This window comes from Tachysurus fulvidraco, chromosome 3, assembly GCF_022655615.1.
Source record: "Tachysurus fulvidraco isolate hzauxx_2018 chromosome 3, HZAU_PFXX_2.0, whole genome shotgun sequence".
Lineage (NCBI taxonomy): Eukaryota > Metazoa > Chordata > Actinopteri > Siluriformes > Bagridae > Tachysurus > Tachysurus fulvidraco.
Genome location: NC_062520.1, coordinates 12,897,660 through 12,910,191, shown reverse-complemented (window position 1 = coordinate 12,910,191; position 12,532 = coordinate 12,897,660). Strand labels below are relative to the sequence as shown.

The following is a 12,532-nucleotide window of genomic DNA, read 5'->3' as shown; positions in this document are numbered from 1 at the left end:
GCAGTGCCAGCAGAGGGCGCCACAGTGCACGCGGTCACAGCAGGACACAATGCTGTACTGGTTAGAGAAGGAACTTTCAGACAAGGTCCATTTTAACCCTTTTAAAATCCATGAACAATACAGTTATACAGTGTGCAGTAATATTTTGGCCATTTATTGGACATATATACAAATATAAATCTTCAACCTGTTTTCACCTATTTGACATTTTCACCATTTTGTTTGTAAGTAATAATTTGTAAAATTGCAATCTCGTAATCTTTTTTAATTTAAGGACGTTTTGGGGTGAAATCCATTTAAGTTAAGAGTCAGACTAATAAGTGTGATAATGCTGCCTTTAATTAATATGCAGAGAACGAATTCTGAGTATGGGTCACGGTACTTAGCCGTATGTCACATCACTTTCTTTGTTCACTTTGTTCTTTAAATAATGGAAATTGTGATTTAAATTGTGATTTGTGTATCACTTTTATCATTGTAAGCTTTGGTTTAAAAAAATCTAATAGAAATAATGGCAATAATAATTATGCTAATAATAATAATAATAATAATAATAATAATAATAATAATAATAATAATAATAATAATAATAATACAATTTGGTATGTTTGAGAAATACTGGGTTATAGTGAAGCTCTTATAATATAATATAATATAATATAATATAATATAATATAATATAATATAATATAATATATTTGTTGTTTTATAAAAAAGTAAGTGCATTCTTGTTTCTTTTTATTTTATCAATACTACTACTACTACTACTACAAATAATAATAATAATAATAATAATAATAATAATAATAATAATAATAATAATAATAATAATAATAAAGGAGGAAAGGAGGAAACGGCGTAACGACACATGAGACGTATCGCATTGCTCTCTCACATGTTTTCATGATGTGTTCTTCCGCACTTCATCACCACTCCCTCCATTCGCACTCTTCTCATCCCTAACCCCCTATCACACACACACACACGCGCACGCACGCTTTCGTCTCGGCGCATCTTCATCTGCGCAGTCCTGCAATGTCGCTTCATCCTCATCCTCCATGTACACACTGGACATCATGGTAAGCTACTAAGGGATGTATGGAAATGATGTCGCGTTGTATCACTACACTAACTGTCATATCCTGATCTCGGTACAGTAAACTCTATTCATATCTTATTTATTATATTGCATCAGTTTATTTATTTATAATAATCTCAATTTAGTTAGCAGTCTCTTGATCCTGTAGAAGCTCTTGCAAAGGATGCCAGGTAGAACATATGGCCGCTTCTGTTATAAAACATCTTTTATAAGCCGGAATAATTACGTTGGTGTTCTTGTATTTTTCCCCATAATGAGAAAACGACTCGCTGTGTTGGTTATTTATAATAACAGCCACCTTATATAAGCCTTATATTAAAGCTAATTAAATGAGTTGCTACAGCATACAAGGAAATGAAGGGAGAAAACTGTAGCTTTTATTAAATAATAATAGTAATAATTTTTTAATTATAAATCCACGTTCTAGGGTAATTTGGTGTGGTCCTTTGTTTATATAACAGCGAACAGTTTGTCATTTGCTAGTTTCAGTTGTGTACTTAAGGACAGATTTTATATCCACCGAAAAACAAACAAAACAACAATTGTCCAGTAAGTTCATAGGTCAGGATGACAGATAAATGGCAAACACACACTTGTCAAGATGGCAGATGGCTTGGTCGCAGTAGTAAAGGCTCAGTGTATTTGTTTTGTAGGCTTTGCAAGAAAAATATGTTTATATATTGGCTGAGGTATGTGTGTGTGTATATATATATAGATCTGAAAGTTTTTTATGTTCACTGTGAGTTGTTTTAAATTAGTTTTCCTCTTTTTGACATTTTTAAGAAATCAGTGCATTGAACCGATGACCAACAGGATCAAACTATCTGTTGAAACTTCATTGGCATAATGAACTTTGCACCCTTCCTTTCACTCTACTTGATCCTGCACAATATAAGAGGTAAAAAGAAATTTTACATTTCTTGTTGTAATTAAAGTACAGTGGTAGTTGTTGAGAACACATTCATTAAATTCAGGGCTCATAACATTACAGTTATGTTAGTGTTTCTCATCTCATTACTCTTTTAGTGAATTACTCCACATAATTAATCTTTAAAAATAAAATATAACTGAATTCAGGGATTCATTTGTTAGGAAATGCTCAGTTAAATGCGTTTTCAATAATTGATGGCAGCTTTTTAAATTGATGCAGCCATCTGGTAAGAGTTATGAGTCACCTGGGTAAGAATTACATAATCAACACTCATCATCAGTTAGCATTGCCTGTACAGTTTTACATTTGAAGACTGTGTGTTCCTCTTATCTTTCTGTTTTTAACCATTCTTTCTTAATGTTCAAGATGCTGGTAGCATGTTCATTAAATATGGCAAGATTTAGATGCTGAATGCTTCTTAGTGCACAAATAAGGATATACAGCAACTTGTAAATTAACTCTTGTAAATGTTAATTTCTTGTGCTTTAAGATGTGTTAGCAGGGCAGTGCTGGCAGGGACCAAGGTATTCTGAGGCAGTAGTTTCTCCTGAGCTGAGGAGCAGCAGCATCCTAAGAGTTCCCGAGGTGTTGACTCTGGCCCAGTGTGAAGGTGCCTGCTGTGATCTTCCAGGCTGCGACCTGGCCTGGTTTTTTGACAGACGGTGCTACATTCTCAGCTGTCAGCAAAAAGAAAACTGCCAGCCTATAAAGAGGCCTGGGACAGACTCATGGTTGACCTTCCTACAGCGCCGACGCCCACAGACCCTGGTCTTGCAGTCACTGGTACGGGGTGAGCCTTATGCCAGTCACTGGCATCCATTACCCAGACGCAGGGGCCCAGAGAATAATCTGAAGGACCTGGCTTTACTGGAGGACATTCAAGGTTTAGACAACAATGCAGTGGAGTATGATGATAGATACAGGACTGGAGAAGATGACATCAGTGAAGAGAGGACTGCTTCAAAAATGGAACAGGAGAAGAGTCAAGGAATTCTTGACTGGCCTCTTGATGAAAGAGATGGATTTAACTTCTCAGAGACAGGGGGAGGCAAAATAAATCTCTCTGTAATGGAGAGTACTGAGGGGAGCCAAGTCACTCCCAGCTCCTCTCTAGCAGTGACAAATGGAAGCAGAACATCTGTGAGTCCAGCAGAACCTTCATGGAGTCCTTCAGCATTGAGTTTGCCTACTGTAAAAGTATGTGATACTGATCAATTTATAAATGAACACTTACAAATCTTTATTGCCTACTGAATGTGAATTGGGAAGTTATAAATAAAACAACATATTATGTATTCTGTACAATATCTGACCAAACAACTGTACCATACACATCATCTACCATTACATCCAGTTGATTGTGTTGCTCTTTGCTGGTTATTTTTTCTGACCAATACTGAAGCACTGTAGGATAGAAAGAATAGGATGATCTGATTTGAACAGATATTATTTCATTTAATCACATCTCTTGATAATTCTATTACAGATTGTTAGGAAGCTGATGTCAAAACGATGATAAAGCACCTCTGAAGCAATGGAGGGTTAAGGGTCTTGTTCAAGTGCCCAACAGTTCAAGCTTGGCAGTAGAAGGATTCAGTGCCAGTCAGAAAACTGTATTGTTTTAATAGAGTAAATACAGTTAAATTACTTTTTTTTTACAGTTGGGTTGCTATAAAATTAGTGTTGATTTCAAGAGCATTGGATTTGGACTTGGAGAGTTGGAGCTCCTTAAACAGTCATGATCTTTGGTCTTTGTTAAAATGCTGACTCAGTTTTCCTGTTGTCTATTGTAACATTAGTAGAAATCAGTAGGAATGTAAGAATACAGTACTTAAGTTTAATTAATTAAATAACCACACTCTTTAATATCACTTATTGGAATCTGTTTGGTTTAGTGGAACTGACAGTGTAATTACATTTTTTTCAGGATGAGGAAGACCAGTTTAACATCACCTTAATGGGCTTGGACCCAACAGCCAGGCCAGAGATAATAAGTGATGATCTGTCCAAACTGAGCCAAGTTAGCAGCTCTGTCCCATCTCTATCTAACATGGGATCTACAACCCCCAGCACCTCTTCACTTCCAGGTACAATAGTACAACAAAGATATCACATGGTTGTTTTCTACAGTTATAAAGAATGAATAGTTTTCTTTTTTTTTTTTAAACATACAGTAGTGTGAAAAAAGTGTTGGCACCCTTCCTGTTTTTTTTTTTTTTTTGCATGTTTGTCACACTTTAATGTTTCAGATCATCAAACAAATTGAAATAATAGTCAAAGATAACACAAGTAAACACAACATGCAGTTTTTAAATGAAGGTTTTTATTATCAAGGTTAAACTAAATCCAAACCTACATGTGTGTGAAAAACCTAATAACTGGTTGGGCCACCCTTAGCAGCAAGAACTGCAATCAAGCGTTTGCGATAACTTGGAATGAGTCAATGTTACAGCGCTGTGGAGGAATTTTGGTCCACTCATCTTTGCAGAATTGTAATTCATCAACATTGGACGTTTTTGAGCATGAATCCTCGTTTTAGGGTCATGTCACAGCATCTCAATAGGATTCAGATCAGGACTTTGATTAGGCCTCTCCAAAGTCTTCATTTTGTTTTTCTTCAGCCATTCAGAGGTAGACTTTGCTGGTGTGTTTTGAATCATTGTCCTGCTGCAGAACCCAAGTTTGCTTCAGCTTGAGGTCACAGACAGATGGGCGCACATTGTCCTTCAGGATTTTTGGTAGACAGTAGAATTCATGGTTCCATTTATGACAGTCTTTCAGGTCCTGAAGCATCAAAACAGCCCCAGACCATCACACTTCCACCACCATATTTTACTGTTGGTATGATGTTTTTTTCATGAAAAGTCTTGGGGATCATCAAGATGTTTTCGGGCAAATCTGAGATGAGCCTTTATGTTCTTTTTGCTCAGCAGTGGTTTTCGTTTTAGAACTCTGCTATGCAGACCATGTTTGCCCAGTCTCTTTCTTATGGTGGAGTCAAAAACTGAGGCAAGTGAGGCCTGCAGTTCTTTGGATGTTGTGGGGTCTTTTGTGACATATTGGATCATTTTTGGTCAGCCGGCCACTCCTGGGAAGGTTCACCACTGTTCCATGTTTTTGCCATTTGTGGATAATGGCTCTGACTGTGGTTCACTCAGAAAAAAGTTTTAGAAATGGCTTTATAATCTTTTCCAGACTGATAGATCTCATTTAATATCTTTCTCATTTGTCCCTGAGTTTTTGGGATCTCTGCATTATGTATATGTTTTGAGGATCTTTTGATCTACTTCACTTTGCCAGTCAGGTCTTATTTAAGTGATTTCTTGATTGCAAACTGGTGTATGTGTGGTGTGGTGGGGGTGGGGGTTGGGGATTGGGTGCAGAAACTTTGTCACACAGGGCCATGTGAGTTTGGATTTTGTGTTCCCTTAATGATAAAAACATTTATTTAAAAACTGCTTGTTGCAACATTAAAGTGTAACAAACGTGCAAAAAATAAAAAAATCAGACCACTGTACATTGATCAGGCCTAACATGATGACCAATGACAAGTGAAGTGAATAACACTGATTATCTCTTGATCGCGACACCTGTTTTTGGGTTGGATATATTAGGCAGCAAGTGGATATTTTGTCTTCCTCAAAGCTGATGGGTTAGAAGCAGGAAAAATGGGCAAGCATAAAGATTTCAGCACGTTTAACAAGGGTCAAATTGTGATGGCTAGACAACTGGTTCAGAGCATCTCCAAAATCTGCAGGTTTTGTGGGGTGTTCCTGGTCTGCAGTGGTCACAATCTAACAAAAGTGGTCCAAGGAAGGAACATTGGTGACAGTCTCACAGCTGGCAAAGGCTCATTGATGCATGTGGGGAGCGTAGGCTGGTCCGTGTGCTCCAACAGATGAGATACTGTAGCTCAAATTTCTTCAAAGTTATTGCTGGTCCTGATGGAAAGGTGTCAGAATACAGAGTGCACTGCAGTTTGTTGCGTATGGAAGTGCATAGCAGCAGACCAGCCAGGGTGCCCATACTGACCACTGTCCACCACTGAAAGTGACAACAATGGGCACGTGAGCATCAGAACAGGACCACATAGCAATGGAAGAAGGTGGCCTGGTCTGATGAATCACGTTTTGTTTTACATCACATGGATTGCTGGGTCCACGTGCTTCGCTCAAACCTGCAGAGGCAGTGTAATGCTTTGGGCAATGTTCTACTGGGAAACCTTGGGTCCTGACACATATGTGGATGTTACTTTAACACCTACTACCTATTTGTCACAGAGGAGTTACCTATTTATAGGTAACCTATTCAGAGGAGTTACCTATTTATTCCACAAGGGCTCAAATACCCATAAGCTATTGTGGGCTATTGAAGAAAGGAGAAATAGTATTACCAATACCATCCCATTTCCACCCAGACAGCACAGCCTCTTTTGGCCTCCTGGCCATGGATGGCTACAGCTTTGTCAGGATTCCTATGAAAAAGATTATGGGCTAAAGGGGACATTTCCTTCTTAAAAAAATAAATTTACAGAAGTATATAGGTTGATTGGCTTAGTAGTATTTTGGATATAAAGTAGTATTGGTCTGCTAAGTATGTTATGTAAGGCTCAGTCCTAAATAAAATATATTTTCTTGCAATTTTTATAAAAATAGTAAATAATCAGATATGGTTATATATGTTTTTCTTTCAGTGGAAGCCTTGGTTGTGTCCATTGGAGACGTTGATGACATAACGCTACCTAAGAATGCTGTAGAACTCACCGCCTCAGTCGATTCACAAACTGAACCTGGTATACTAAAACTTTTATTTTGTCCAAGCAGGAATGAGAGATAATCTGCTCTGTTTGAAGACACTTTGTGTTTTATTAGAGATGTTCATGTTTACTCTTAGAGAGCCCTTATACATATGAATGGAGTTTTGTTAGTGCGCCAGTTGGATATCCAGGCGTGATGGAGGGAAAACACAAGAGGACTGTAAAGGTCTCTGAGGTATGATGTCATACTGGAGGCTTCAGCTTGCACTTGAACACATTAAATGGTACTCTGGCTTTAATTGTTGTACTTTAATACACTTCCTACATGTTGTAGCTGTCTTCAGGTGTGTATGCAGTCAAAATATGTGTGACAGGGATGCAGGCCTATGGGGAAAGTGCTGTAAACTTCACAGTGCATCCTGGTAAAAACCTCTCTGTCTTGACCATATTTTTCATGCACTTAATATCATTTGAGCATCTTTCAGCTGCTGTTCCAGCTGGTCTGAATTCCTTTTACTTTCCTTTTGCAGAGGTTAGCCTGAACATGTCTCCTAAGTCAGTTGCTCTGCCAAAACACCAGGATGTATCACCATCTACTGATACCATCATCTTCATTAATGGCAGCCGTAGGTTCATCTCTCTTTATTTATAATTCTTGATCATTTTTATAATTTGTAATTCTTGATAAATACTTAATAACAAAGGTGTTTTGTCATTAATTATGCTTTATATAGGGTCAGTAGAGAGCGTTATTACAAGATTTTATTGTCCTGTCCTTTGTCAGAAAGTTCTGATGATTCAGGTATTGTCAGTTACCTGTGGGAACAGGTGGATGGACCATTGAGGACCAGTGATGGACCTATGAACACATCTGTACTCGCACTGCAGAACCTCTCTCCTGGAGACTATACATTCAGGTGCAAGTGCCACATTCTTAAAAGCACAAAATCCATCCACATCAAAGATGCGTTTGTGATTTCTCCGTTAGATGTCACTGAGCATGCTACAGAACAATATATATATATATATTTTAAATCTCACATTTCTGAAACAGTAGAGCGTGCTATGTTTCCCCAATAAATTATGTGTTTACTTCACATTTTGTGTTCCAACACAAGCAGGAAATGATCTCCTCAGGTTGTTCGCTATTTGGGTCGGACCACTATTTAGCCAATCATTTGTTCATGAAAGCTGTAAGAGTCACTCACTCTGTGGTACATGATTCTTCCACATTTAATTTGTACTGCACTGATTAGCTTATAGTCCTCTGGTGCCCTGTCTTGATATTTATGTTGTCCTGGTTTAGGCTGACGGTTGTGGATTCTGAGGGACTGAGTAACTCCACCACTGCCACGGTGAGAGTCAGCAGTCCTAAAGATGAGCCACCAGTGGCTATAGCAGGTACTGACCAGGTCATAAGGCTTCCTCTGAACCACCTGACTTTGTGGGCCAATCAGAGCAGAGATGACCATGCCATCAGCAGCTTCCTGTGGAGCCTTCAGCCCAGCAGCCCAGCCAAATCAGCAACAATACAGGTGAAAATAAGCTTAACACATGTGAAGCACTACCTATAATTAAAATCCTAGCTATTAATTTACTTAAAGGTAAACAGTAATCATTTAGAAATGGAAAACTGAATTGGGATCTGTAGTTTGGTACCTAGTAACAAACATCCCAACCAAAAATAGCACACAATATTTAAATAAACAAACAAACAAAGAAATTGATTCAAATATTATAGATGCACACGTTTAACTATATCTGGGTTTGTGTCAGGATGCCAGATCTCCAGCTCTAGAGCTCTCTGATCTACAGGAGGGTCAGTACACTTTCCAGCTCACCGTCACTGACTCCAGCGGTCAACAGGATTCAGACACAGTTTCAGTCACGGTGCTTGGTGGTAATCATTGGTTTTATCAAAAGTAATTAATAATTTATCGTTAGAACAGCACACAGTCCAGATCTGTGTTGTTTTTTAGAGAACAGAGCTCCTGTAGCTGTGGCAGGTCCTGACAGAGAACTGATACTTCCGGTGAGCAGCATCACCCTGAATGGCAGTGACAGCACTGATGATCAAGCTGTCACCAGCTACCAGTGGGAAATACTGAGGTACAGCCAGCCTAGGGTCCATTATGCTAATGCATGATATTGTGTATGTTTTATTGCAGTCCTGTGCAAAGTACATGTTTACATTTACATGTCTAAATATGCTATAGGGTAAGAGAACTATAACAGTGAAGTTAATGTTCAGTTTTTTATTCTAAAATAATATAAATTATTCAATGCAATTCACATATTCCATTCAGTCCAGTTTTATGTTTTTTTGTTTTTTTTTTCTCTAACACTTTTAAAGATGTACAAAGCCGCTTTACAGCATATACAAATTCAGATATTACATATTTATATATATTTTTTAATTTTTCACATTTTCAATTTCTATAATTTGTTAAAAATTGTCTGGATAATGATATTTATACAATGAATAATTTTATATTTCAAGTGGTCCTCCTGGATCAGTGATAAAGGATGCCAGCACAGCAGTTGCACTGGTAACAGGCCTGCGAGCTGGGACTTACAGGTTTAAACTGATGGTGCAGGATGAACAGGGAGCATCTGACAGCACTATTCTCACAGTTACAATCAAACAAGGTAAGCAGAGTTCTACAGATAATTATATTCAAAAGCAGGTTCATAAAACTGGATTTGGTCAGCCATTTAAAAACGGACTGTTTGATTTTATTATTTTTTACATGGTACATTTTTGCCATTCAGTTGCTATTTTTGTTCATTACTATTCATCACATACATACAAGTAAATAATTGGCCATTTCATTCTTTACTTTTTTACTCTGCATGTATAAAGAAGTTATTGTTCTTCACAGCTGAAAGCCTGCCTCTCACTGCCCATGCAAGTGGTAGTCACACACTTACCTTACCCAATAACTCTCTGGTGCTGAGAGGCTCTGTGTCGAACTGTGGCTCTGCAAATGTGTCCTTTCTGTGGGTCAGAGACGAGCAGAGTCCAGCTGCAGGGGTGAGTAAAATTCATATTATTCACACCATTTAGCACTGCCTCCATTCTCTAATGCAAACTCTGTCTCTGTAGGATGTTCTGTATGTTTCAGATCATGAGGCTACTTTGTACCTGGCCAACCTTGTAGAGGGCACTTACCTGTTCCAGCTACGAGTCAGTGATGGTCAGGGTCACTCCAGCACTGCTATGGCAACAGTGGAAGTCCGTCCTGGTAAGTTTATTTTTAACTGTATTTCTGCAAAGTAAAAAATGCTAAGTGCTAACATATTGTATAACAGATACAATATATTTGTTTGTGTGTGTAGATGTGCGTGAGCGGGAGGAGGTGGAGATGGAGCTGCAGGTCCCATTAGCTCAGGTCAGTCAGCAGCAGAAGCAGTCAGTGGTGAGGCAGCTGGCTGCGCTGTTGCATGTACTGGATGAAGACATCAATATGAAGGGCCTACATGGGCAGTCTGATATCAGGTATAATAAGCCAGCCTTGCTCTAAATATTACATTGTTTTGCCTTCTGTGATAGATTTTTGTCCTCCATCTTAAGTCCCATGTGAACAGTATAGTTGTCTATAGTGAAGAGTATAGTTGTCTGTGAGTGGGGGTGATCATATGATACGCTCACTATTTCAGTGATAAGTGTTGGAACATTGTTGCTTAGCAACTGGTAAGTATGGAAATGAGACAAACTTGTCTGAAATTTTAGCAATTTCAGCAATGGTGAAACATCAGCTTACATAATTAATTGTTAATACTGGGTAAAGTATGAGCAGTGTGGAATGTTAAACAAGGTAGATTGTCCCAGAGTTGATGCTTCAGTATTTCAATTGTAAAAAAGTACACTAAGCAATTTCAGCAACAAGTGCATAGTGCAGTTGATTACACAGGACACAGACATAAGCATATTTATCTCTGTAGCTTGAAAGCCCTTGAATGTGTGTGTATGTGAACAGCACCGTTTTTAGGTTCTCAGTGCAAGGTTCTGATGGGACGATTCCTGGACCAAAACTGGCCCGTCTCCTAAGGTATCAGCTTCTGAAGGAGAAGACAGATTATCTGCTTTTCAAAGTCCTCAGAGTGGACACAGTCAGTGAGTAGCAACACATTTCCTCCTATATATTAATCAAGGATATCCCTTTCTCACCATGGTCTAGACTTATGCACTCCGATGCACTGTATTCATTGTCATTTTCTGTGGCAAATCTTTGCAGTGTGTTTGTTGCTTTGTTCTGGTCATGGTCAGTGTGACCCTGTCACTCGAAGTTGTTCCTGTGATCCTCTGTGGATGGAGAACCCCTTTAGACACTTTCTTGATGATGAGAGCAACTGTGGTAAGGAATCAATGTAATGTTCAGATAAAATTTGTAGACAAAAAAGCAAAAAAGACCAAGTAATAAATATCAGTTTAAATGTTCTGTTGAGTAGTGAAAACTCACAGTAATGAGACATGGATTCAAATGATTCTTCTCTAGATTGGAGTGTACTGTATGTCACAGTCTGCTGTGTGGTGGTGGTCATTTTTCTGGTGTCTTCAAGCTGGGCCTGGTGTAAAAGGTAATTCCGATCTCATTTCTCATCTCTATATTTATAACCTTTGACACATCAGTGAATGTTTTGAACAGAAAATGTAGTTTGATCATGTTTGATGTATTTTTTTTTGTTCAGTTACGGATGTTCTGTTCATTCAGTAAATCATATCTGCTGTTGTTGATGTTGTTGTTTCACCATGCCCAGGAGCCGACGTACAAAAGTAAGAAAGAAAACCAAGTATACAATACTGGACAATATGGATGAACAGGAAAGGATGGAATTACGACCGAAATACAGTATGTCATGAAAGTCTCGATATACAATGCAAAAAGCATTTATTTCCTCTCTGTATGGAGACTTTTGTGACACCCTGTAGTTATACAAAAATGCACTGGTCTCTTTCAGACATCAAGCACAGAAGCACAGAGCACAACTCCAGCCTGATGATGTCAGAATCTGAGATTGATAGTGACCAGGACACCATCTTCAGTTACGAGACAATGGACAGGGCAAGAAGCCGAGCTAACGGTGCCATGATGAATGGAGACACGTATAGCTTGCGGCCCGTGGAAGGATGAGATGTTCCTTTTCTCAGAAGGAAACAATGTTGCACAGGGCTGCTATAGATTCAGACTGGTAAATCTTTACAGGTTACAGAGAATAAAGTTTCTAAAGAGCACCGACGCTTGAATGTAAATAGTCTTTGTCATTATGCAAAGCCTATTCTTTGATTACAGGCTAATCCTTATTTTACTCTTGCCTAGTTTAATAACAGCTAGTGGGAAAACACCGAAAGTTGCAAATAATTTTTTTAGGTATTTGATTGCATGATTTGGCCTAAAAATAAAAAGCATTCCTCTGCTATCAAGCTGATTAAACTATTCCTGAAATCTCCTTAATTGAATATAACACGAACTTTACAGTGATCTTACATTTGATGGTTTTAAAGCAAAACAAGCATCACAAAGCCACACTGAATTCTGTTTGTGAAAATTTCAATTTTAAATTGATAACTGATGGTATTGAACAGTTGTCAGATGCAGTCGAATATGAATGATGTTGGATATGAATTCAGATTTGATCAGTCAGTGGAGTGATTTAGCTTTATTTTGAAATAAAGTGTACTTGTGTTTACCAACAGACTGTAAATGTTTTCTGTATCAGGTCATTATCAGCTTTAACCCTTTTC

The 12,532-nt window shown here is 38.2% G+C and overlaps 1 protein-coding gene across 4 annotated transcripts; it reads left to right on the top strand.

Annotated features, from left to right (window-relative positions):
• Positions 1–919: 919 nt before the first annotated feature.
• On the top strand, positions 920–12,477 carry kiaa0319 (KIAA0319 ortholog). Of its 4 annotated transcripts, none has more exons than XM_027148824.2 (21): positions 920–1,079; positions 1,883–1,997; positions 2,521–3,227; positions 3,958–4,117; positions 6,724–6,822; positions 6,924–7,021; positions 7,121–7,208; positions 7,317–7,412; positions 7,571–7,703; positions 8,093–8,321; positions 8,563–8,686; positions 8,766–8,895; positions 9,287–9,435; positions 9,669–9,820; positions 9,893–10,031; positions 10,126–10,285; positions 10,767–10,903; positions 11,025–11,144; positions 11,286–11,367; positions 11,548–11,639; positions 11,749–12,477. In XM_027148824.2, the coding sequence occupies exons 2-21, from the start codon at positions 1,946–1,948 to the stop codon at positions 11,919–11,921; spliced, it is 3,120 nt and encodes a 1,039-aa protein (XP_027004625.1). In that variant the 5' UTR covers positions 920–1,079; positions 1,883–1,945; the 3' UTR covers positions 11,922–12,477. The 4 variants fall into 4 exon arrangements, with proteins under 4 accessions (XP_027004625.1, XP_027004626.1, XP_027004627.1 ...); XM_027148825.2 differs by having other exon boundaries at positions 920–1,151; XM_027148826.2 differs by lacking the exon at positions 920–1,079 and adding an exon at positions 1,672–1,788.
• Positions 12,478–12,532: the final 55 nt, after the last annotated feature.

Coding starts and splice junctions, on each gene's coding strand:
- kiaa0319 (XM_027148824.2), top strand. CDS start 1,946: ATGAACTTTGCACCCTTCCTTTCACTCTACTTGATCCTGCACAATATA. Junction 7,704..8,092: donor CCTGGAGACTATACATTCAG/GTGCAAGTGCCA, acceptor GTCCTGGTTTAG/GCTGACGGTTGTGGATTCTG. Junction 11,368..11,547: donor AGCTGGGCCTGGTGTAAAAG/GTAATTCCGATC, acceptor CACCATGCCCAG/GAGCCGACGTACAAAAGTAA.